The sequence below is a fragment of the Miniopterus schreibersii genome (genome assembly GCF_964146895.1).
Source record: "Miniopterus schreibersii genome assembly, chromosome: 8".
NCBI classification, from domain to species: domain Eukaryota; kingdom Metazoa; phylum Chordata; class Mammalia; order Chiroptera; family Miniopteridae; genus Miniopterus; species Miniopterus schreibersii.
Window position 1 is genome coordinate 60,827,536 of NC_138109.1, and position 27,885 is coordinate 60,855,420.

At 38.0% G+C, this 27,885-nt stretch overlaps 1 protein-coding gene across 10 annotated transcripts in view; it reads right to left on the reverse strand.

The window, feature by feature from the left end:
• Positions 1-26,500, reverse strand: part of ARHGAP29 (Rho GTPase activating protein 29) — a 69,009-nt gene extending 42,509 nt beyond the window's left edge. For 2 of the 10 annotated variants that reach the window (XM_081146001.1, XM_081145996.1), the window contains exons 1-2: positions 26,325-26,495; positions 8,920-9,156 (exon numbers count right to left, since the gene is read on the reverse strand). Coding sequence is in view for 6 of the 10 variants with exons in the window: in XM_081145996.1 (XP_081002122.1) it covers positions 8,920-9,124 (205 nt within the window). In the remaining 4 variants the exon portion in view is untranslated. Of the gene's footprint in view, positions 1-8,919; positions 9,157-14,701; positions 14,895-26,324 lie in introns of those variants that run through there. The other 8 variants (XM_081145997.1, XM_081145995.1, XM_081145993.1 and 5 more) reach the window with 7 other exon arrangements.
• Between the last annotated feature and the right edge of the window lie 1,385 nt (positions 26,501-27,885).

The following is a 27,885-nucleotide window of genomic DNA, read 5'->3' on the forward strand; positions in this document are numbered from 1 at the left end:
AAGAAAAAGCGTAACTTTACAGTAGAGAAACAACAATTACCACTTAACAGGAGTGATCCTGGTCAACATCAACAGTGGTAAACCATGTTCATAATAAGTACTCCTGATATGATGTGATAAACATGGCACTATCTTCCTCCCAACATCCCATAACCCCAGGATAATCACAAGAAAAACAGCAGACAAATTTTAATCACAGTGCATCCTACAAAATACCTAGTCAATACTCTTTAAACTGTCAAGGTGATCAAAAGTGAGAAAATTTGAGAAACTCATGACCAAGGAGGGTAAAAGGACATGATAATTATAGGATCCTAGAAGAGACGTTAGGAACAACTTATGGAATCTGAATAAACTATGGACTTTCATTAATAATGTATCATTATATCAAATACTGGTTCATTAACAAATATGCCATAGTAATGTAAGATGTTAATAGGAGACACTGGGTTTAAGAGTATATGAGAACTCTCTGTGCTATCTTCTCAATTTTTCTGTACATCTGAAACTATTATAAAAATAAAGTCTATTAAAAAATGAAATACAAATAGGCAAAGGATTTCAGAAACTTTATGTACTATTAAAATGTTTTCCAAAAATATGTATTACTTTTATAATTAAAAATTCATTTATGTATTTTTATTTCCTAGGAAATGTGTGTATGAAAGTAGCTGAATAATTGTTATTAATTATCTTAATTAAATAAATGATCAACATCTATTTTGTGTTTTATAATTGTGGGTGTTAGTTCAGTTGGTTTACTTAGTTGAGGCAATATAGCTCAGCGGTTGGTTAAAAGCATAGCTTGTAGCCCTGGCAAGGTGGCTCTGTTAGTTGGAGCATTGTTCTATACACCATAAGTTGCAGGTTCCATTCCTGGTCAGGGCACATACCTACATTTCGGGTTCAAGGGAGGCAACCAATCAATGCTTCCCTCTCATATTGAGGTTACTCTCCTTTCCTCTCTCTCTAAAATAAAAAAAATTTTAAAAAAATTAAAAAATATCCTTGGGTGAGGGTTAAAAAAAAAAGCATAGCCTCTAAAACCAGATTGCCTGAATGTGAATTCCCACTCCATGGCTAAGAGACCTTGGTTGAGTTACTTAGCCTCTCTGTGCCTCAGTTTCCTAGCCTGTAAAAAGAAGATAATGGTAGCTACTTCATATCTAGTATCATAAAGTTGTACTGGACTCTTTTTGAAACCTATGTTAGCTTAAAAGAGAAAAGAAAGACAGTCATTTCTATCCCCTACTCTGATGTTTCACAATAAAAATCTAGAGACATTAATATACTTAGAGAATACTGTAAGAATATTTTGTCTTATTTTGAGGTCTCAGGCCAAAAGAGCTTGATTTTTGAGTGTCAACAACAACCATCGATATTCAAAATTACTGTTGGATATTAAAAGCAGGAACTACAAAATACTAATGGCATAAATGCCTAAATAAACCAAGGTAATTAATTCTGGTCTTCTCAGAGTCAAGGAAATTAAATATGTTGAAATGAACAGATTTCAAAACTATTAAATGTTTTTCAATTTTCTTAGTTTTAATTTCTAACACAGTAAACAGTAATAGATACAGGGTACATAAACAAAAACTCTTTGGGAATAATTTTTAACATCAAGATTCCATGCTATCAAGGTTTTTCTCAAAAAATCACTGCAAACATTCCAATAACTATCAACATAAATGTTTTACCAAGTTGAAGTTCTTTCCTAAAAGGAAGTCCTTATAAATACATACTGAAGTTGTTTCAAATCAAAATGCTGAAAAATAGTAACTGAGTTATTTAGAATTACCCTATAAATAATTTCCTGTGATTGAACACACTTCTGATGTCTATTAAGCAACAAAAATGAACATTACAACTAAAGAAAATGTTGATTACAAAGATTCATAAACTTTCCTGTAATTTTTGGTAGAAGTGTCAGCTACTAGCACATCACTATATCCTGATAATACTTCAGCTAGAACTTTTTTTTACCAAATGTTCTTTTCCCTTATAAAAAAATAAAGCTACCTCAAATTCTTTCTGCAAGCTCAAAATATAAGTTTTTAAAAAAGTTTTAAGGAGTTTAAGTAGCTCCTTCAGCAACACTAAATATTCCCCCACCCTCACGACACACAGACAGTACCAGCAACGAGCAAAGCACACGAGGCAGTAACTCTTCTTCCCCAGGACAGAAGAAAGGTTAAGTGGCTAATTGGGATGGTAGAAAATAGATTTAGATTAAGAAGTCTGAGTTCCAATGTTTGACCCGCCACACTTCCTTGAAATGACTCTATACAAAACTCTTAGATTCTCTGATCTCAGATTAATCATCAGTAAAATGGAATTAATAAGAAAGCCTGTCCTAGCTACTGTAAAAAAAAATATGCTGTGAATATCAAATAAATTAGCAGAAACAAAACTGCTTTATAGTTTTAATATAAACAGCTATTATTACTATTAAATCTGTAAGCCAAACTAAATACCTTTGAAAAGATTTGTCTCACATAAAATTACATTCAATAACAAACACACTTATATAGCAAGATCCCACAATAATTTGGCTAATAAAAATGAGACATTAAAGTTAAGTATCAATTTCATTTTGTACATAAAATATAAATTAGTAAACTACTTGAAAAGAAAATAAAGATATACTTTATAAAAATATTTCTATACCTATAAAGTTAAATTACAGTATTTAACTTAGTCACATAACTAAATACAAGATAATTTTTAAATTTTATAGAAGCCACATTGTAAATGTAATGAAATTTAATTTATACTACACAAAGGTATTATTTATGCAAATGTAATAATGTTCAACCAAAATCTTAACACTAGTTATCTGGAATAGTAAAACTCCAGTATCCCAATGTTTGTTTATCTACCATCCCCGTAATATGGTAATCCAAATTTTAATTTGTTTCACTCATTTGTGCCATTTATTTTCTGCTTCATTCAGCTTATCAAGTGAAAACAGATTAGCCAGCTCCACTTTTTAGTTCTCATGTATTAACACAATACACCACAGTGTTTATACTGCAAACACTTCATGGAAATACTTAAGTAAATAAATGAAAAAGTCCATGGTGTTTTCCTTGGTTTAAAAAAACTGACAATTTTTAAAATCAGTCTTGTTAATTCAGCTTAACCTCTCTGGGAGAGCAATGAAAACGAGGAAAAGTTTCAGAACTTATCACTAGGAAACTCCGTTTTTTTGCTGTAATAACTTGTGAATTTACAGGATAAAAGTGAAACGTGAACAGCAGCTTTCTTTATCCAGCCATTTGGGGATTGTAAAAATAACAACTGACATTTTAAAACACTTATTCTGAGAGCTTTACTTTTATGGAATCATTTAATCCTCACAACAACCCAATGAGGAAGGTACTATTAACTTCTTTGAACATATGTAGAAACTGAGGCACAGAGAAGACAAGTAACTTACCCAGGGGCAAAATGAAGGTTCCACATTAGGCATTCCAGCTCTAGAATTTGTGCTCTTAATCAATATATCAACATGGTTAAAGAAGTCATAGTTAATGACAGTATTCTATAATCTGTGATCTAATAGGCTTTTGACATACTGAATATGCCAGTTACTATTTTAAGTGGTGTTACATTAGGTAAACCATTCTAAGCAAGTACAGAAGAGGAAAGTAACCTCCCAAGAGCTGGCACATGTGTAATGAATGAGTTACCTGCATGTCATACTTCATTCCTCAAAGATTCAATCCATATTTTCTAGGCACTAAGGTATAACCTATTAACATTCACATTAACCAATCCTAAAGTGATATCCACTAGAAATCACCTCTAGAGAGGTTTACTTCTAAAAGAACACAGCAAAAGGGCATGTCTGAGACTTGCAACTTAATGTTTCTAATATTTCACAAAATTTCTGGTACACTATAGGGGCTATAAACTAAGTAACAGTCATCAGTAGTCAAATTAACACTCACTGAAATTTGTCTGAAATTTACATATCCTCCTGTATATTCATTCACCCTGGGAAAAATTGGGTTAATATGTAAGACAGGATTTCAATTAAGACTTGGAAAATTTATGCAGAACTTCCCTCTCATAACAAAACATATTAATGTCATTAAACTTGTTATTTAAGTCCTTTTGTTCAATAAAATTTGCTCTAGAAAGTTAACATCCCTCTTCTAACTATAGTTCTATCAAATTTAGGACCCCGAATTCATTATTTTACAAAATAAAAGTGACAAAAACTCTTTAAGTTAGAAAGTCCTTTTAAAAGTTAAAGAGCCCAGCCGGGCATGGCTCAGCGGTTGAGCATCGACCTAGGATCCAGGAGATCGCGGTTCAATTCCTGGTCAGGGCACATGCCTCGGTTGCGGGCTCAATCCCCAGTCAGAGGCGTGCAGGAGGCAGCCGATCAATGACTCTCTCATCATTGATGTTTCAACTCTCTCTCTCCCTCTCTGAAATCAATAAAGATATTAAAAAAAAAAAAGCCCGGCCGGGAGTGGCTCAGCGGTTGAGCTTGAGCATCGACCTAGGATCCAGGTGATCGGGGTTCGATTCCCGGTCAGGGCACATGCCCGGGTTGCGGGCTTGGTCAGTGACTCTCTCATGATTGATGTTTCTATCTCTCTCTCCCTCTCCTTTCCTTTCTCTGAAATCAATAAAGATATATTTAAAAAAAAAAAAAAGTTAAAGAACTACTTTCTCTGAAACTGATGACAGTTTTATCTCCCTTTCTAGCCTATTTAAAAAACAAACGAAAGAGAAAAGCAAGACACCATTTTCACAATAGTAAACTTTTATTAAAGTACATTTAAAAAATAGTGTCATATAATCAATATACTAAAAGAAGTATTAAACCAACTGCTGACTTTCAAATATATTTTATAATGGCAAAGGAGACTTCAAAGCATTAAGTACCAGAAAAATTACATAATCTGCACTATTCTTTCTAGCCCAATTAAAAAGCCTTGCACTTTTCAAATTTCCAAATTTTGAGCTTCAAGTGGTATTCCACCTGTGAATGAGGTTTGTCAAAAAGAGAGTTTAAGATTACTGTATAAACTGGAAGATTTATGAATCTGTTCTTTGGAATTCAGAACACATTATTCCTCAAGGGGCAACCATAAACCTGAATTGGTACTTACACTATATATATATATATATATATATATATATATATATAAAAAAATCTATGGTGTTATACTTAAACACAGAGGATGTATGTTTAGTTCAGTGCCTTCAGCATTTTAATGTAAGATGCAAAATTGGCCCCTGTAATTATTCATAATGCATCTTAATAACACAAGATAGAGACATAAACTTCAAATTCCACATCTGCTACTTGTATGAGACTGCAGGGTAACCTCCTTCTGGAAATAAGTAGGGGACAGAGAGAATTAACAACTCCATCTCTTACCCTATCAAAGCAAGTGTTTTCACAGTTCTCTGAACTCTGGCATTAGGCTCTCCACTTTTATTTGTAAATAAAAACAGTAGAGGCAAACTGCACACATATCTTAACCCTTGTTAAGGGACACAGGGCTCTTTGGCAAACACCTATTTTCTCTAATCAGTTGTTCAACAACTACTGCAATATGAGCCTTACATTCTCACTTGGGAAATTTTCATAAATGTCACACTTAAGATAATTATAATAAAACTCACATTTAAAAAATCCTATAGAATGGTGGGAGGTGGATGTCCTCTAAAATGCACTATGTACTTTGAAAACAAATACTCAGCTGTCTTCTTCAGCTATGAACTGACAATATTCAGAACAATGTAGAATCTCCAACTCCTATCAAATTTTGAATCACAGGATTATAAAACTGATAGCATCTGGTGTAAGCACCTCATTCTTAACAAATTATTAAGTGACTTAGGCCATATTCCAAAACTAGTCAGTAAAAGATGTAGACCTAGAACCTAAGTCATGCGATTTTCTTTCCAGAGCTCTTTCTGTCATCCCTTACTACCTATTGAACCAAACTCTATAACCTGCCAGGAAATTGATGAGCTTGTTCAAATCAAAGAAGGGCATAAAAGCTATACACACTCCAAAGGCAACTTAAGGAAGGGGAATTCAAATAGACCCCAAGAGTGCCTATTTCCAGGTAAAAGTTTCTCAAATTTGCTCCCATAACAATTTTCTAGATTTCCCTTTAATGCTATAGAAATCAAAAATACTTATAGTTAAGAATTCATCTCAATTTCTCAAGACTGATAAAGGCCAAATGTCTGTACCAGCACTGTCCAATAAAAATTTCTGCAATGATGGAAATTTTTGTAACTTCACTGTCCAATATGCCACTAGCCATATGTGGCTAAAAAGCACTTGAAATGTGGCTACTGCAACTGCGAAGCTGAATTTTTTATTTTAATTAAAAATTTAAGAAGCCACATGTCTAGAGGCTACCATACTGGATAGTGCAGATCTAGATAATCCCCAGTGAAAAAAGATTTAGCTAATGAAATAATGAAAACTGAGCAGTGTTTTTACAGAGTACTTGCCATGTTATGCGGGTTATAGAGAATGGAAAGAACACACCATTCTGCATTTGTCACCTCTGGGTTCCAAATGAAACCACTATTAAATCATTAAAGGGTTGATGACATCACACAATCTGTTATACATACAACTCATCTGTGAAATGGGGCTAAAAGTACCTGTCTTTGTGGAGACCGCTATTCAATACTGCTTGTATGTAAAAGTACTCTGTAAAACGTAAAGTCTACCCTCAACAATATGATTGAACACCAGAGGCAACAGTCAAGTGATTTGCTAATCACTGCTTCATGAGAGATAAAGTATATAAAGAAAATGGCATTCAAATCACACCAAAAGGTGATTTAATTGTATACCTACATTCTAAGTTCTTAAAAGCTAACTTTTTGGCTTTTTAACAGTCAATTGATATGAATTAAAAGTTCATACATAAACAATGACAAAAATTTGGCATCCTTCCTCTTAAGGAGGCAAAGACAAAATATTGGCAAGGCCCCTGACAAGGCTCCTTCACTGCAAAAGAAAAATGGTGAAATAGCTCTTTGCTGCCTGGCCACAATTTACAACTATGATGGTACCAAAGAATAGCAGAAGTCTAGGGATATTTCTCACTACCCAGAATACAAAAGAATGGCCTATGTCTAGTCTATAGAAACATATAATAATACCACCTTAAAGAGTTACAGAATTTTACATTTTTTATCTGTTTTCCTAAAGATTATATTTTGTGATTCTTGTAACAATTCTATTAAATAATAGTCTGATACTCTAACAGGCTGAAAATCATGATCAATATTATGTAGCTTATCATTTATAATGAGGTTAATTTATTTATATGTTATACATACTGCCTTGTTTAAGGAAAACTACTCAAATAAACTAAATAATATATTTCCAGATTTTGATAATAATGATCCAAAGACAGAAAAACACAAATTCCTGTCAAATCCAAGATTTATTCTGAGATGGCATACATATATCCTTTTAACTCTGATTGAAGAACCAAGCATTAAAATCAATCCAAAGGTAAATAATGAAAATTCTCTGACTACTGCTTACTAATGAGTTGGTTATCCAAAAGATTAATTTTACATTTTTAATTAATTTGCCAGCCATTTGATTATAAGCAATATAATCAAATATTTAAATTCTGAAGTACTGGTTTTCTTACTAGAAGGATAATATGCTTACAGCTTCTTAATATTAAATTTCTGTGAAAAAAGATATTTTTATACACATACTTTTTTTATCTCAAGGGGTGGTCTCTTTAGGCTATCTTACATGTGATGTCATTTTTCTCTTTTTTCACTTAGGATCAGCTTTCAATTCTCTTTCTTCCTAATCTCTCAACTGTCTACTCACAAATTAAAAGTAATATAAAATACATATACATACACACATACACATACACATAGTCTCAAAAGAATGGCTTATGTGACTGTTGCTTTCAAGAAAATTCAAATGCTAAAATTTGAGGCTACAATTCAAGTCCAGTTATTTTGGGCATTTCCACCTGAAAAATTAGAGTTAGGCTAGAATAAACTCCTAAAGCAATATTTAAAACATGATATGGTTTTAGTTTCTGTTTATCAGAAAATTAATTTTTAACTTATATACACAGAAAATATTTATTGGTTTCTTATAAATGTCTATGAAACACCTGGAGGTCTCATATGAGTAACACTAGGTATCTTCATTTTCCACACCCAGACAAACCACTTACAAACATAGAAATGAAGTGCTACTTATCACAAAAGAACACAGGCTGTATCTTTATTATCAATGCCATCAAATTTGTATATAAAAGAGGCACTAAGAGTTACAGGACTTGGGTACTAAGACCAAGTCAGGGAGTACAGATGTGTATAATTCTTCACCTCTGAAGAATCAAGTCTCGTGCTCCACTAGCCACAGCTAAGTAAACGGGGAGTAACTGCTGTGATTATCCCTTAACTGAAGCAAACTGAAGGACAGCAAAACAAGATGAAGTTTGATTTTTGAAGGGAAAAAAACTCACTCAAATGCAGTGATTTTTAGATTAGGTTTATAGAAAACCAAATCTAGGCAGAAGTATCAACCATATAAATTATAAACATAAGTCAGCGTATTAAAGATCAATCAATGTACTGTTACTATTAAAAAGGTTAAAATTCCAATGATCTAAAATTCCCTCTGCCGAATGGGCCCAACTGCTAAGAACCGAAGCCCTCTTTTTGTTTTTGTATTCACATTCCCACAATGCACTGCACTGTATCTGATTATAAAACAGTTTACACTGTAAACATCAAACATTTGGGGGGAAAGGCTAAAATAATTATAGAATACCCTCTTTCTACCACTATGTACACACTTATCTGTAACCAGGCTGGCATTTAAAATTTTACAACCTATCCAGTAAGTATGCTAAGAGAAAATAGTTGACAAACCTGAAAGAATAGCTTCTTTCAAATACAAAAGCATATGGGAGAACTTCCTGATATCATTCACCAACTCCTTGATGTAATCCGGATCAAAAACGGAGTTGGAACTTACAGACTTGAGCCCCATTTCAGAAGTTGTAACATCAGTAGAGAGCTGGCCTGATGACAAAACACGTTTTTTCTTTGTCTTTTTCTGTTTGTGAGCAATCATCCTTTCATATATCAGTCAGAAAAACTGAAATCCTTAAAGGGGTGAGAAAAAAACAACAAAAAAAGAGAAACACAAATACCACATCAACCAGGGGGAACATTCTATTAGGTTTACACAAATAGCCCATAGCCCACCTCAGAATTGTATTAAAACCAACCACCACAAACACTGTACTGTACTACTATTAACAGTGGCAGCTTCCATTTATTGTCAGAAATCTTGACAACTTTATGATATGCAAACTACTATTATCTTCATTTCACATATTATGTTAAAGAACCTGAGGTTTGGAGGTTAAATAATTTGTCTGAGCTCTTAGCTGATAAATGATGAACTGGTACTTAAACTCAGATCTGCCTTGTCATCTAAACCCATGCTCTTAACTCCTAGGGTACAGAATTTTTGTAATTTGCAAAAGTTATCCTGAAATGTCACTTAGTGGAAAGACATATTCTCCCTCTATGACATCACCTTCAAAAATAACGATGAAATATGAGTTTTGAAGAAAAAAAAAGACCTGTTTTCAAAATCCCTCTCCATCACTTACTATGTGTGATCTGATAAACCGTTAATCATCTCTTTACTTTGGGAATAACATCCTGACAATATCTACCTCATAAGATTATTGTAAGCAATAAAAGAGACAATGGTATAAAAGTATCCATACAATACATAAAAGAAGTTCAATTACATTTAGTTCTCAATAATAATGCATACACATACATACACATATGAATAGATATAATCTGGGTTACCAAGTTTCAGCAAGAATATTTCTTTGTTGAAAACAAGTTCTTAGGGTGTCCACTAATCTGACACATCTGGATTGGTTGAACAAACAAATGTATGATTATCGGGGCATTATTTTTGGTAATTTTAGGATGGTATATTAAAAACACAATCTTTTGGAACAAGAAGGAATTAGATTTGAATCCTGGCTGAATACTTTCGAAATATGTGACCTGTACAATTTGCTTACAGGCTGTGTATGAGGATTAAAAGGAAACACAAAATTAAAAGAGACTCTGTATGATGCCCTGGCCAGTGTGGCTGAGTTGGTTGGGCACTGTCCCGTGCACCAAGGGGTTTCTGGTTCAATTCCCAGTCAGAACACATGCCTACATGCCTGGGTTGCAGGCTGGATACGGGATGGGGGAGCAGGAGGAAGCCAATCAATATTCTGCTCTCATATCAATGTTTCTCTCTCCCTCTCTCTCTAAAAAATCAATAAAAATATATATTTTTTAAAAAGACTTCATATGATAAAACACCTAATCCTGGTACATAGTTGGAAGTCAAGAAAATTGTTTCTGATTCATGTTTACATTTTACCTTTCCACAAGAAGAAGTCCTAATTTTGTTTGTATCTCTTAGAATCAAAAAGGAAATGACTTGTGGAGTTAAATTAGCTCAAGCATCATCATTAAAACATTTTTCAAATATTTTGTCTTGAATATTTAGATACTTTGAAAATGGCAGAATTACTAAGGACTTCTGTAAGATTTAAACAACTTTTATGTAATATTCATTTCCAGGTCATGTGTAAGATACATTATTGTATCATTTACACTATCCTAACCTCACCTAACTCTCTATTTTTCTTCCTAATCTACTTCTCTTTCATTTATCCACTTCTATCTCTACTACCACTCTAGGTGAATTACTATCATTTTTTGTCTACGCTAGTTATTAATTTCCTAATGATCTATCAACATCATTCTTTTCCCACTCCAAAATGTTGAGTATACTTTCAAAACATGAATCTTACGTCATTTCTCTGCTCAAAACTCTTTCAAAGGGTGAAGAAGAAGCTATCGTGCATTACAAGGCTCAGCATGAGATCTGGCTCCTATCTACCTCTGCAATGTCCTCTGGAATCAAGATTCCTAGTCAACACTCTCAACACTCCTGCCACATACAACTGCTTCTCATTCTTCTGACAATGTTTACCGTGTCCCACAGTAAAAAATAATTTTATATTATGAGCCAGTATACACATTAAGTATGTTGTGTTTGTGTGTGGTGTTATGTGTAGGAATACATAACAGAAAACAGATTCCGGATAAGGAGCCAGGTGATATACTCAGATGATATACTCTATTCTATTCCATTTCATTTTTTAAAATGCTGGTTGCAACCCACCAAATTGGTTTCACACTCATAATGGGTCCATGACCCTACAACTTTAAAAGCAATGACTGTTCAACTCCTGGTCCTATCTCGACGCAGTTCCATTTGCCAGGACTACTCCTTTCCCTTTGTTTATCCATTCTAATCTCAGCTCAAAGATCACTTCCTCCAAGAAACCTTCCTGGACCACCCCTGCCCCCATAAACACCACCACTACCACCACCAAGCTACAGCAGAATCTCCTATTAGGTGCTTTCACCTCGATAGGAAGACATGAACCTTATACTATCTAGGTGACAGTCTCAAAGAAATCAAGACCACATCTGTTTGCTAACCATTTGTTTTCTGTTCATAGCATAGTATGTGGCATATGAGGGATGATACTGACAACTATTTGCAGAATGAACCTGAGCTTATAAAGTTTTAATTAATTTTTATATAAACAAAAATGATTAACTCCAGATTGTTGCAGTGTTTTAATTGGAAAATATCAATGTTTTTTTAAAATTTGTCTCTAAAACAGTATCTTTCAAAATAACACACACAAAAATAAAACAACAAAACCCCAAGCATACGAAGCTGAGTAAAGGCCAGATTACATAAAACTAAAAATCAAAGTTGGATTTCTATTATTATTTCTCTACCTCTGATGATTAAAGATGTCCCAATACTTCTTTAATAGTTTTCAAAGTTCCCTTATTGAATAGTCTTTTTAATCTCAAATTATTTCTGAGAATGTAATTTCTACATTTAAACTAGGTTCAAACCTACCTAACATTAACCCTTAAATGTGTAAATAATTTCTAAAATGAACGTAGGACAATTTTTAATGCACTATTGTTATACGTAAGTCTCCCCAACAACAACAAAAATCCCCAAACACTTAAGTGTCTTATTTTGGCAGCTCTTTTACAAATCACTAATTGAGAAGACTATTAACCTAACATCACCTTTGCAGCTTACTTAATGAAGTCATTCTGACTAATTTTGACAGCTTTTAGTTTAATAAATTAGAGAATTGGTCGTTGTCATTGGTAAAAAGGTGGTTATAAAAACTGAAGTCGTATCAAAAGTTCCAAATAAAACAATTCACTTATATCAGCAAAAAATAATTTATTTAACAAGTGTCATATTAGTAACTCAAAGTTGTAAAGTGTTTCAAAACTGCTTAAACATTTTTAGTCAAGACTAAGAAATTCAGTAAAAAAAAAAGAAAACAAAAAGCAGTGGGAAAGAAGGAACTAAAAAGGGTTATACTCTACCTCTAGTCAGCATTATGGTGAGTAATGTACTAATTTTGTTATACATACTTTACTACTTTTCATATTTCAAACTGAAAAAAATTTACAGTTAAAAAATTTTAAATAACTAGGTTTTTTCAAGCTTTCATAAAGTTGAACAATGATAACGAGAAAGTTTGGAGGATATACACTTTCTGAGATCATCCACACTACTTTTCCATGTCCCAAAATGAACATTCTCCAGTTGGTTTAACAGAAAATGTAGTTAGTAACAGATTGCAACTGGCAATTTAATTAAATGAGGTAATAATATGGTGAGCGCTTAGCACAGTGCCTGTCTCATCATGAAGACTCAATAACTGTTAGTCATTACTAGCAGTGCTTTATTGTGGGAGATTATTTTTTAACACAAGTAATGAACAAGATGTGGCTTCACTACAATATATCTGGAGACTGTGAGCAAGAAATATAGGACTAGAAACAATTCCAGAAACATAACTGACTTCATGGAAACCTACTAAATCACTTCCAAGTGAAGTCTGAACTGTGCAAATACATTGTTGAGCAAAATATCTGTGAAACTCTCCTAATTCCCATGCATCACTTTCAACTCCAAACCATCAACATTAAAAACTTCTTTCAAAGAACTTTGTAGCAAACAGAAAATTACTGTGCAAAACTAATTTCTCTAGAAATGTGAACACTAACTTCCAGTACCCTGGAACGTGGTTTTTCCAAGACTTCAATAGCCTGTGGTAATGTCGGGTGCCCCATGTACCCCCCACCACCCTAAATGTATCATTATAGAAGTATTTTCATTTTAGGCAGTAGGCTAATTGAAGTATAAAACTGCCCCAAATATTGGCAGTTAATGTTTCCCATCTTACTCTTTCTAACTCAGGAAAAAACTGCCAGTTATTTCAGAAATCTGCTATTTCAGCACAGTTTCTGATTTGGTAAGAATCTAACTTAAAAATTCTAAATAAATCAGAAAAAAACCTCATTCTGGAGGTCTTTACATTTTTAGAAGACACTCTCCACAAAAAGAGAATAGGAGCATGTCAAAAGTTTTAGCAATAATATGCAAATAACTGTAATTTGAAAGAAAGGCACGCAGTGCACATACACTTCATTCCTGTGCAGTTAGAACCCAGCACGTTTTAAAAAGAGGAAGCTGCACAACCTCTCCCGCCTCCAGAATGTCTAGCATTCCTGGCAGGCAGGGCTCTGCCTTGACCAGCCCAAACTACCCAATGCCAAAGAGCACGTTCTCCACCCCAGGATTTAAAAACAGAGGGGGGAAATGGGGCAAAAAGGGCGGCGAACACTGACAGTGAGGGGCAGGAGATGATCACGGAGACGCTGGGGAAAGGGGAAGGGCGTTCAGCTGATCCTTCAGCAGCTACAGTCCTGTCCTCCGAAAAGGTATGAGGCCAATTTCTTCTTGGGGGGGGGGGGGGGTTTAACATGGAGATAAGAGGCTCCTCAGTCACTAGGGCTCCAGTTTGAAGAGTCTCAGACTTGAGCTCACCCATCAAAAAGAAATTGAAAAAAAACCCAAAAATACCGTCAAGCCCCAAACACATCCACAACGGAATTGGAAAAAATCATTGAGACAGGAAGAAACACCCCTCCTCAGCCCAAAACACAGAGACGAGGAAAACAATGCCCCACGGAAATCTTAGTCTCGGGAATGGACCCAGCTGAGGCGAGGGCTGCTGTCAGGGAGCGCGAGCGGGGCCGCCGCAGGAAGAGCGAGACCGGGAGTAACGGTCAGGAGCCCAGGTTCTGAAGCCCAGCGGCCTGGGCTTAAAGCCGCGCTCTGCCAGTTCCTGGTCTATATATTCCGGCAGGTTTCTAGCCTGTTTTCCCACGTGAAAAACGAGTGAAGCAACCTCGGACCTGTCGTGAGAAATAAGGAACTTAAACGAGGAGCGCTCCCAGAACAGGATGCCGACCGTGGGACGTGCTGTGTTTACTTTTATTGCCGTCACCATCCGCTCGCGCCCTCCCGGCTCCAACGCCCCGGGGCCGCGCGCCCCTCGCCCGGGTCCGACCCCTCCCCGAAGAACCAGCCTCCAGCGCAGACCGCAGCCGCCTCCGCTCGGGGCCACCGCGTGGGCCGCCGGGACCCTGGACGGCAGCTCACGGGCGGCCGCCGCGGGTGACCCCAAGCCCGGGGACGCAGCCACCGCCCCAAACTCACCGCGGCGCTCCATCCCGCGTCCCAAACGCGGACGCCCTCCCAACACTCAAGGCCGCCGGCGACGCCGCCGTCGAGGGCTGGAGCTCGTCGGCCCCATCTCCCAAAACTCGCGGACGCCAGGCCAAGTCGCCGCCGCCCCTGCAGCTACCGCCACGACCGCGCCGCCCGCAGCCGCCGCCCCGCCCCGTCCCCTGGCTTTGCTCCTCCCGCCCGGACCCGCCCCGCCCCCTTGGGCCCAGCCCATTGGCCAGCAGGCCTGGGGGCGGGGCTCGACGCCCAGTTCTCGCGCGCGGGACTCTGGCTGTCAGCGGCACCCAAAGCCACACGCTGTCCCAACAGCACAACACGGTAGACACAGCGCAGCGGGCTAGGCGGAGCGAACCTTCGGGACGAGTCACCTGACGACTAGATCTGGCTAATGGGAGTTTCCCAAGGGGAGCAATCTGCATTTCTTACGACGAACTTCGTTCGACCACCTTGTTTCTTCCTCTCCAACTCCTTTAAGAAAACAAAAACAGGACGCACGCAGGTAAAGTGTAACGAGGCCTGGGGCTCAACTCCGTTTTAGAAGAATGAACCAACCTCAAAACCAGCCAACTACTCTCCCCTCTGTGGAGGGGAATACTTTCCACTTAGAGCACCGATTTTCAACCTTTTCATCCCATGGCACACATAAACTAATTACTAAAGTTCTGTGGCACACCAAAAAATACATTTTTTGCTGATCTGACAAAAAAAATAGGTATAATTTTGATTCATTCACACCGGAAGGCTATTGTGTTGGCTGCTGTCATTATTTTATTTGGCAATCTCAGGGAAGAGAGGTCCTCCTGACTAAATGGTCAGGTATTGAATGTTTTAAAAATTCTCGCAGCACACTAGTGTGCCATGGCACACCAGTTGAAAATCGCTAACTTAAAGCGATATTACTTTCTTCAACTCTCAAACTTGCTCAGAATAAGAAAAATGTCTTTGAAAGACGAAATAAAGAAAGCAGCAGGGGCTGAAAGCACATAAGCTTCCATGTCATACTACTCACTGGAACAAGCAATGCCATTTACCACAGTGCTGGAACATTCACAAAGAACTGGAGAAACAAAGGGCGTATGGGGAGGGCGACTGGATAGCGGTGGAGGCAGAGAAAAATTATCACACATGGGAGAAAGCAGACAAAGTCTGTGAGGAGGAGAGAGAGAAAAGATGGGGGTGCAGGCACAGGGGGAGGCAAAACCAAGCAAGGCAGAAACAGGTGAAGGCCAAAAGAAAACAAGAATGAGAAATAAGAGAAAGGAAAAACTACCTACTTACAGAGATATTTGAAAAAGGAAGTGAGCATGATAAAGCCAACAAGTGAAGTAGTGAGAGAGGGAGAACATACTCATTGACAAAGAGGAACGTCTCTCACATCTTTGAACTCTTACAAGAAAAACAATGCTGGCGAAATAAAGCAAATTTGGTCCTTCAAGTGTTACTTGGGAAAGATAAATATGAAAATGCTCAGCTCCTTGGTTACTTTAGCCCCACACTGAATTTTTAAACTCACCTTACATAAATTTACTCCTTTAAACCCCAAACACAACAGTACCAAGGACATGCCACAGATACTTAGGAAACCTCAAAAACAAACTGTCCTTCTAACTACGCTTAAAAAGAAAAACGCGCCATGGACTTTCACCATGGAAACTGATAATGCCCTGAACTGAAACAAACTATCAAGAAGAGACTCAGGACATCCCAGGCCAAAGGAGTGGGGGTGGGGGAGCAGTGCAACCCTGATAAAATCATAATTAAGATTTTCAAGAAAAAATATGAGAAAGTCATTCAACCTGAAACACCCCCTTACATTTATTTTAGAATATATTATTTTGTGCTATCTTATCCACTATTACTCTTAATAAAGAAGATTGCGTTTCTTATTAAAGTGGAACTGGCAATGTCATTAACAACATCTTGAACAAGGTCTTGATGGGGAGAAAGGGTATGTGGGGTGGAGGTAGTGGTGTGACAAGAGACAGAAAGGAGCACACAGGAGGGAGAGAGAGAAAAATCTGTGGACGAGAGACAAAGAGAGATGTGAGAAGGCAAGAAACAATTGTGGAGAGGTGAAGAAGACAGAGGGAAAGACCAAGAAAGATGCAGAGACAAGTGGAGGGGAAAATAAGATGGAGACAGAACAAGGAAGAGACACAAAGAGAAATGATAGAGACAGAGACTGCCCACTGACAGAAAGGGAAGAGGGACACTTCTCACGCACACAGTACTAGGGAAGGAAAGCCAATTAGGCCCCTACGTTGTTTAATATGAGAGCCCCAGGCTCCTTGATTACCTGGCCTCTACATTTATTTCATAGACTTAATTTTTAAAAACTTACCCAATTAAGCCTTAAACCTAACACTACTAAGATCTAAAGCACGAGAGATACTAGAGATAACTACAATGATGCACCATGGACACTCACCATGGAAACCACTGGTGACTAAACTGGAGGACACCAATGGGGAGAGAGGAAAGGATTCTGAAGGCCAAGGAGGAGGGCAGTGGCAGGGCAACTCTCAAGAACTCAATGGAGGAAAATCTGCTTTGGGTTACTTTCAGAACGTTCCCACCAGATCTCTCTCTAAACTATCTCAAAACACACAACTGTTGTCAGAGAGTGGGTCCTCAATGAACACTAGGTGGTTAAATTTTAAGTAAGGTTATCTGAGGAAACTCTTGACAAGTTTCTCAATCCCAATCTTCCTCTTAAATCTTTTTAAAAATACGTCATTTTCTGTTATCTTCTCAATCCTTCTTCCTTGATAAGGAGGATAATAACATTTGGAAACATTTGAAAAAATGGTAGTTCACTTTTAAATTAAAAGTGTTATTTTATTAATCCCCTCACTTGTATTTTGTTTATAGTAATAACACACATATATAAGTTACAAGTATGAAAAGTATGTTATTGCAATAATACCTTTCTGCAAGTCCCAAATTCTTGGTTTATAATTAAACAGTAAAATATTTTTTTTAAAAAAGTAAAATTATCTGTACATCTATTGTAGAAGTTCAACATCTTAAAATGTTGTTCAACAAGTTGCAGAAAAAACATTTACTGAAGAAACATATAACTGAAAAACTACTTAAATTTTTACCATTTTACATTATTATTGTCTCTAGTATTCTTTCCTTCTCAAACAGAAATTCATATCCTCTGTAATGTTGCTCGTAAGTCAGCCATCTGTGAAGCCTCAACTTCCATACTGTTAAAATCTTTTTCATGAGTTCTCTGCAGTGTTAATAGAGTATTGTTATTTTTGCTAGGGAGGTGTCTTCATCTTCCTTAAGTTGATTCTGTAGTTTAAGTAGCCTACTTTTCATAACAGAACATGGGTCTAAAAACATCTGACAATGCCTGGAGACATTTTTGGTTGTCACAACTCAGGAAGAGGTTGTACTGACATCTAGTGGATAGATGCCAGGGATGCTGCTAAATATCCTACTTGCACAGGAGAGAAACGCGCAACCCTCCCACTCCAACCCCTACCAAAGAATTACCTGGCCCAAATGGTCAATAGTGTCAAGGCTAAGAAACCTTGCTCTAGATCCAATTACCACTCTATAAGCAATGCAGAAGACAGAGGAACATGTTAAATTACAGCACAGACTGCCCTCAGCAAAATCTAGACTCAGCTGTTCTATAGAGCAAACAACACACTTTATTAAACATATAAACTGCAAGGAAAAGATGGAAAGAAAATCTGTAGTTTTTAAAAAAGCCTTAAAATTTATATATATCAAGTACAAGAATAAATGAGACCAGACTTGCCCTTCTAGTATACTGTTTTCAGACATTGTACTACAGACAGCACAAAACTGTGATTCTTGAGAGAAGGGATCACAAACTAATGAGGCTGAACCTTACAACTGCCCCAACTTTCTGCCTAGAGGCACACTCTAACCCATGGCACAGGAAGAGAGAAGCCAAGCAAAGCCTGGTACTCCCGTTAAGTTGAGGTTTACAGGGATCGTAGTCCAGGGAGACTGGGGCAGCAGCTGGAATCTGTAGGACAGAGTAACAGAGAGGAAGGAAGAAGACTCCAGAAATTTGCACAGGCAATTCCTTAATTCTCTTGCTGAATATAAAGCTGCACATGTGTAGTGTGAAATTCCACAAGGATGGGCAAAGAATTTCCTGGGAGCTGTAGCAGGACTTTCCCCACTGCTCCCACAGGACTGGGAGACCTCTTGAGTTTTCATCGGCCAGAGTAGAGACCTGTTAAACACTCAAGGAGATCCCAGAAAGGCATGTGTTCGTAGTACATTCAAACCAATCCTAACAAAAATGGCATTCTAGACTCACCCAATGGAAGCTTCAAAACAAGGCTCATTTTGTAAATTTATTTAAAAATTTCAAACAAAAGTGACAGTGTGCTGTGGCATTTACAACACATACTGAAGTAAAATGTTTGACAATAGCAAAAAGTAAGGGAGGAGGAAAATGAAAGTACACAATAAGGTTCTTATATTATATGTGAAACAGCATATTATTTGAAGGTTTCCTATAATAAGTAGAAATATATAATAAAATCTTCAGAGGTACAGTTGGTAAGCCAATAATGGACATAAATGGAATTTCAAAAAATTAATCCAAAAGAAGAAAAAGAGAAAAGAAAAAAAAAAGATGAGACAAATTAAAAATAAACAGCTAGGTGAAAGACTTAAACCCAATCATATCAATAATTACGTTAAACAGAAATACTCTAAACACACCTATGAAAAGGCAGAAATTGTCCAACTTGATAAAAAAGACTCAACTACATACTGACTAGAAGTAACAGATTTGAAATGTAAACATACAGATATATTGAAAGTAAAACAACAGAAAAAGATATGCATGCAAATATTAATCATAAAAAAGTAGAAATAGTTCTATTATATCAGATAAGTTTTACCAAAGATTAAAGAGTAACATTTCATAATGATAACTAAGTCAATTCATTATAAAGACTTAATCTAAAAGTATATGCACCTAAAAATAGAGCACCAGAATATATGAGGCAAAAACTGACAGAAGTGTCAGGAAAAATAGATATACCCCATGACAGTTAAGATTTCAACAATCTTGTCTCATTAACTGATAGAACAGATAACAGAAAATCTGTAAGGGTATAGACGATTTGAACACTATTATCAGCCAACTTGTCCTCATAGACATTTACAAAAAATTCTACTTAAAAACAGCAGAATTTTCAAACGCATTCTTTTCAAACGCACATAAAATGTTCACTAAGACCATATATGGGACCATGCATACAATGAGTCTCAATAAATTTAAGAGGACTGAAATCATACAGTATATGTTCTCTGACCCAAACAAAATTAAATTTGGAAATCCCTAAATATTTGTAAATTATAAGCTATACTCTTAAGTAATCCATGCATCATTTCCACAAGGGAAATATGAAATTATTTTGAACCGAATGAAAATGAAAACTCATTTCAAAAGGTGTAAGTTACACAGTGAAAGCAGTGGTTAGAGAAATACACAGCTTTAGCTGATGTGTTAAAAAGAAGGGCCTAAAGTCAATGATCTAAGCTTCCTCTACTTTAAGAAGCTAGAGAACAAAGAACAATTTAAACAAAGTAAAAGGAAGGAAACAATGGTAAGAGTAGAAATCGATGATATAGAAAACAGACAACAGAGAAAAATCAATGTAACTAAAAGCTTGTTCTTTGAAAAAATCATTTATAAAAATACATATCTAGCTAGACTGAAAAAAAAGTAAGGAGAGAAAACAAATTACTAATACCATTAATGAAGAAAAGAGACATCAGTATAGACCCTATAGATATTAAGACAGTAACAAGGCAACGTTACAAACAACTTTGCCAATAAATTCAACAACTCAGATAAAGTGGAAAAATTTCTTGAATGACACAAATGACCAAACCTAACACAAGAAATAGAAAATTCGAATAACCTTATAGGTATTGAATAAATTGAAAATGTCTCAGAACAAAGACTGCAGACCCAGATAGCCTCACTGATGAAATCTATTGAGTCAGATAAAATAATCTGACAAAAACTCTCAGAAAATAGAGAAGACAGGAACACTTTCCCACTCATTTTCTGAGGTCAATGTTACCCTTATACTGAAACCAGACAATGACATTTCCAGAAAAACATACCTGATTTCTTAACACAGTATTAGCAAGTGAAACCCAACAATATATTAAAAAGATAATACATTATCACCAAAAAGAGTTTGCCCCAGGAATGCAAGCTTTGTTTAATATTCAACAGAAAAAGAGTATCGTCGCAATAGATGCAGAAAAAGCATATGACAAAATCCCACATCCATTCATGATCAAAACAGTCAGCAAAGTAGGAACAGAAAAGAATTCCTTCAACCTCACAAAAGGCATTTACCAAAAATCTACAGCCAACATCATAGTTAATGATGAAAGTCAATGTTTTCCCCTTAAGATCAGGATCAAAAATGTTACTGAAGGTTTTAGACAGTATAATAAAACAAGAAAAAAAAACACATACAAGTTTAAAGGGAAGAAGTAAAATGCTTTATTCTAATATGACATGTTTGTATACCTAGAAAATCCTTAGGGACCTATAAATAAGCTTGTCAAAACTGCAGATGGGGTTATACTGACATCCGAATGGCATATAAATAAACATAGCAAGGTCACAGAATACAAGGCCAATATACCACAATCAATTTTATTTCTATACTAGCAACAAACAACTGGAAAATACAATTTTAGAAACTAATACTATTTACAGTAACATCAAAAAAACAAAATATTTTTAGAAATAAATTTAACCAAATATGTATAAGATCCTAAATTTAAAACAAAACACTAGTGCAAATTAAAGAACTGAATAAATCAACAAGTATACCATGTTCATGGATTAGAAGATTCAATACTGTTAAGACTTTAATTTCCCTCAAATTCATGTATAGTTTCAAGCAATTCCAAATAAATCCCCCCTTGAATTTTTTGTAGAAATTGACAGGCCAAGTCTAAAATGTACATATGTAAAAGATATGGAACAGCCAAAATAGTTTTGAAAAAGAGCAAAGTTGTAGGACTTGCACTGCCTGATTTCAAGATTTAATACAGAGCTACAGTAGTCAAGATAGAATGATGTTGGTATAAAGAGAGACATGGATCAACAGAATAGAAGAGTCCAGAAATAGACCCACATATATACAGTGAATTGATTTTCAAGAGGTACCAAAGTAATTCAATGGGAGAAAGGCAGTCAAATGGTGCTAAATAACTTGATATACATTTGAGAGAAAAATGATCCTCCAATTACTTCACAGAGTACCCAAAAATTAACTCAACATGTATCATGGACCTAAATATATAACTTAAAACTACCAGTTCTTGCCAGGCCAACATGACTCAGCAGCTGAGCATTGACCTATGATCCAGGAGATCGAGGTTTGATTCCCCATCAGAGAACATGCCCAGGTTGTAGGCCCGATCCCCAGTGGGGGGCTTGCCGGAAGCAGCCAATGACTCTCTCATCATTGATGTTTCTGTCTCTCTCTCTCCTCTCCATTCCTCTCTCTGAAATCAATAAAGACATATTTTTTAAAAAACAATAAATTCTTTAAATTCAGGAGTCAGAGGGGGTAGCTGCCCATTTTTTTAATTGTTGACAGTATGACAGATGTCCCCCATTTTCCCACCCTTTTCCCCCCTCCACCCAGCCCCTGCACCACATTGGGTTCACTACATCGGATTATGCATATATATTCTTTGGTTATTTTTATAAATAAAAGCTTTGGGGGAACACAGCACTGCCCAATCATTTATGTATTGTCAATAACTGCTTTTGAGCTACAAAGCAGAACTGAGTAATTGTATTGCTATAGCCTGTAAGCCTAAAATATTTATAATCTTGTCCATTAAAAAAGGCTTGAGGATACCTCAAAAAAAAAAAAAAAATGGGAGAAAATCTAGGGAGCAATTTCTTAGATGGACACAAAAAACAAGAACCGTAAGAAAACATTGGTAAACTGGACTTCATCAAAATTTAAAACTTCCCTTAGAAAGACAACTGTTAAGGAATGAAATATAAGCCACAAATTGGGAGAAAGTATCTGACAAAGGACTTGCATACAAATTGTTTCAAGAGCTCTTACAACTCGATAAGAGGAAAACAAAAATTCAATGAGTCAAAGATATAAACAGACATTTTGCAAAGGAAGATACACAACTGGGCAATAAGCATATGAAACAGTGCTCAACACCATTAGTATCAGGGAAATGCAAATTTAAACCACAATGAAGTACTACTGAATATCTACTAAAATTCTTAATTTTAGCTAGATGGAAATACCAAATTTGGGGCAGGATGCAGAAAAACTAAAATTCTCACTCATTGCTGCTACACAAGGTACACAACCACTTTGGAGAACAACCTGGCAGTTTCTTATCCAGTTAAACATACATTTACCATACAACCCAGCAATTCTACTCTTGAAATGAAAACATAAATTCATCCAAAAACTTGTACACAAATGTACATAGCAACTTTTTTCATCATAGTAAAAAACTGGAAACAACACAAATGTCCATCAACACATAAATGGATAAACAAATTGCGATACAGCCTTACAATGGAATACTACTTAATAAATATCCACACTATAGCAAAAACCATAGATGAACCATAGATGAAATCTCAATGTGTTTGAGGTGCTAAACGAAAGAAGCCAGGCACAAAATATATACTGTATGATTTCATATACATGAAATTCTAAAAAAAAATGGAAAATAACCACTAGTAACAAAGACATCAATAGTTGCCTGGGGACAGGGATTGTGGTGGTTGGGTGGGGGAGTTCTAAATAAGCCTGAGGGAAGTTTTTGGTGTGATGGAAATGTTCTATATCTTGATTATTGTGGTGATTACATGGGTGTATACATCTGTCAAAACTCTAAGTATATAAACACCTATTATCACGCTGGTGCTCAATGAATACTACATAAATAAGTAAAACTATACGAAGCTCCTTTTGAATAGTCCCTCAAACTCAACATCCTTCCATAATACTTTAAAAAATATTTTCCGCCCTCTTCCTTAGAAAGGAAGATTATGGTATTGGAAAACTTTCTTGGTGACAAATTCTAAAACATTTTTTTAAAAAAAGAAAAATTATTTTCCAGGGAAGCAGTATCACCAAATGGCTCTTGTGCTTACTGGAGCAATAATAAAGACAAAACAGAAACAGAAAAATCCTCATCGTACCAAAATGTATTCCTAACCTTCCTTTCAAACCTCGTTTCATTACAAGTGAAGGTGCCTTTATGTATTGTAGCTCATCATCATGCTGGAGGTGAGGTAGGAAATTACAAACAAGCACACAAAATAGTCTTCAAAGAAGAATCACGCGCGCCGATCAGTGGCATCCTGGCACGCATTAGACATAACCAGCAATTCTGGCCAGAAGGACCCTTCTGCCTTCTGTGCTTATTAAAATCATTTTCTTAACTTCAATTCATACAAAACATAGCCTTTTCTAAGAAACCTTTTCATTCTCTCCACTGAAAATAAATCATCCCTCTACTTTCCCCAAAGGACATTCAACATACATTTCTTGGGTAACCCAAGATTGTCTTAGGCTCTATTTATTCATAATTGTCTACTTCTACCCAATAGACTAAAAGGTTCCATAGGACCTTAACAAAGAATGGGATCACACTCAATTGCCTGAGTGAATGCTGAAATGAACCACCAATACAAATTCTTCCAGGGTGCCTTCTGGGCATGAGTTTTGTTCAACATACTACTAATCCTAGGGACCAACAGCAATGGTTGCAGAAGTCCAAATTCCTAGCTAAAGGGCCTTTACAGTCAGAGGTGATGGCACTGATAATTTAGGTGGGTGTTCTATTTTAGAGAGGTGGGCAGAGCAAGAATGACCAGCCACCACAGATTCCCTGAACAGTGCTTTTTCATCTCAGCCAAAGTTTATTTCCTGCCAATGTGGGGACTGAAACATTTTCTACCCAGTCCTATCACTTTCCTTCAAGTTCACTCAAACTCTTCTCGGAATCAGAACACTAGAGCTATTTGTACCATAAAAGCTAATGAAGCATAAGCATCAGGATTCCTCACTTGCGCAGTTCCTACAATCAAGAAGCATTTCTAAGTATGCATTTCTGGCAAACTGCCTAAAGAAATCTCTGAAGAAACAGATCTAAATCTCCAAGACCTTCGCAGTATTTGTTGTGATTTCTTTACTCATTCTAAATATTAAGTCACATCTAATTTAAAATTATTTTTCGTGACGAGGAAAGGCCTCCCCCCAACTGAATAGGAGGTGAAGCTAATTCCCAAAAAAGAATTAGAAAGAAAAGGGTAAATGTGGAACCAAAAGCGCCTTGGCTATTTCAGTTCCATCGCGGTCTTGGAATTTTCACAAAGCACCTCCCAACTTCTCCAAAAGCGCCAAGGTCAGAAGACAGGATATCAAAGATCCAAAAAATTCAATGGGGGTGGGGGGGAGCGCGAAGATAAAGTCACTTTTGTCTCTAATGAGGAGTAGTGTTGAAAAAGCAAGATAGAGTCTGGACTAGTCAGAGGGGATCACAGACAAGAAGAGTCCCTGGTTACTCTTCCTGCCAAAGGAAAGCTGACCTGAGAATGAGGTCTGGATCATGAAGTCCTGGGATGTTTAGGGAAACAAACTCCCAGGGATACTCTCTCCTTCTAGTGGTAGCTGCATTTTGCAAAGCACAGGATTTGCTCTTGGGCCAAGGCTGGGAAATGATAGATGTGGGGGTGGAGGTAGGGGTGAGGGTGGGGGGACGGAAGGGGCAGCTACAGAAGGAAGAGAGAGAAGTGGGGGTAGAAGGGGAGAGGTATGGAGAGAGTGACAGTGACGCACCAGAGGGGGGCACTCGGGCAGAAAGGGAAGGAGAGGGGTTTTCCACATTCAGAGCTTCCCACCCCCAAATGATAAACAGCCTGGGCCTAGGTGAGGTGAAGAGTGATAAATAAAATTAAATTAAAGTTAAAAGTAGATATGGCACAAGAGATGTCTGTTATTTTATCTAAGCCTTTGAATTTGTCGGACTGAAATTTCGGAAAACGTCACCAAACTTCGAAAAAGATCCCAAGTGAAGAAGGCGAGCGTGAAGACCCAGTGGGGGAAAGGAGAGGAGCCCCTGCATTCCGACAGGAGGCGGGGGAGGGCGCGGGGCCAGCACGGGGAGAGGGGCGGCCGGGAGCTCGCGGGAACCTGGAGTGGGGTGAAAGTCCGCCCGGCGAGTCTCCCCCCGGCGGCGGCGGCGAACTCGAGATACCCACCCGGGACCCGCAGTGTCAGCGAAGCGGCGGCTCGCGCCCGCCCGGCTTCTCCGCTCCTGCCGCTCCGGCTCACCCATTGCTCCGGTCCCTCGGTTTACCCTCCCCGAAGGGCCAGAAGCCCTGAGGACGCCGGCCCGGCCCCTGGCGCACACCGCAGCCGCACCGCCTTCGCTCAGGGCCACCGCGTGGGCCGCCCGGACCTTGTACCGCACCTCGCCGGCGGCCGCCCCGGGTGACCCCAGCCCCGAGTCGCAGCCGCCGCGGCCGGAGCGAGCGCCGCCGACCCACACTCACCGCAACGCTCCATCCTGCGTCCCGGACGCGGACGCCCGCCCGACACTCACGGCCGTCGCCCCGGCGGCCGAGGGCTGGAGCTCGCAGACCCCATCCCCCCACGACCCGCGGACGCTCGGCCAAGCCGCCGCCGCCCCGGCTGCCACCGCCACGACCGCGCTGGCCGCCGCCGCCCCGCCCCCGGCCTCGCTCCGCCCGCCCGGCCTCGCCCCGCCCCTCGGGCCCAGCCCATTGGCCCGCGCGCCTGGGGGCGGGGCTCGGCGCCCGGGGGCGGGGTCGGCGCCCTGCGGCAGGTGGGGTGGTCGCTGGCTCCCGCGCGCAGGGCGCCTCCTGTCAGCTGCACCAGAGCCCGCAGACTGTCCGGCCGAGTGGGCCAGTCCGTGCGGCTCGCCCCAGGACGGGCGAAGGGGGCTTAGAAACAAGTCACCTTTTGCACCCTCCGATAGAGAGCAGTTCCTCTGCCCTTGATGCTTAAATGGAGATTTCTCAGGTGGACACTTTGAATTCCTTCCAGTCAGGAATCTGATCTTCGACTTTTGTCTGCCTTCTTCCCACACCCCTACCGAACAAAAATAAATTTTGTGCGTAACTGTAAAACTGCTCCACTCTTTTCTGGCTTAAACTGATTGTCGTTCTCAGAAACTAAATTACTCAATTCTTATGTACAGTACTTAGCTCGTAAAAATTGCTCAATAAATACTAGTTGAATGCATGACCCCCTAACTGTGCTACTTGCTCCTTACCATGAAATGCTCCTTATGTAGTGAGATTCATCAACACGGTAGGGGAAACGAACAACCAAAATTAAAGCATTTATCTAGAGCTAGATCACACAACATATAGGAAAAAAGTACAGCATTTCTCTTGAAGAGTTAGAGGATATATTGTAATATAACCACTCTACCGAGAACACCTTCCCATCATCTGTGCTGAGACATAGCAGACATTCCATAAGTGTTAACTGAGTAAATAGGTAAAACTATGGGAAAAGAATTGGGAAAAGTTCCTCAACCTCAACCTCCCCTTAACTTTTTTAAAAAATATGTTAAACATCTGCCATATTCTTCACTCTTCTTTTTTTAAAAAATATATTTTTATTGAATTTATAGAGAAAAAGGAAGAGAGAGGGAGAGGGAGAAACATCAATGAAAGAGTAGCATCAATTGGCTGCCTCCTGCCCACCCTCTACTGGGATCAGGCCTGAAACCAGAGCACGTGCCCTGACCAGGAATCAAACTGGCGACCTCTGGGTGCACGGGATAATGCTCCACCAACTGAGCCACACTGGCCAGGGCATCCACTCTTCTTTTTTTAGTCAGGAACAATATGATATTTGTAAACAGAGAAAGATGGCAACTCATTTTTGCAAAATAAATACAATTATTAACTGAGAAAGAATGAATATCAAAAATCTGTTATCTGGGACAGGTGGCTCATGTGCTTGGTAAAGAAAAGAAGGAATGAAGGGCAATACCAGCACCACATTCTATTAACAGTGTCCCAGCACCTGCCCTTACACACCAACACACACTTGTTTTTTATATATAAATGTTTCTTGGTT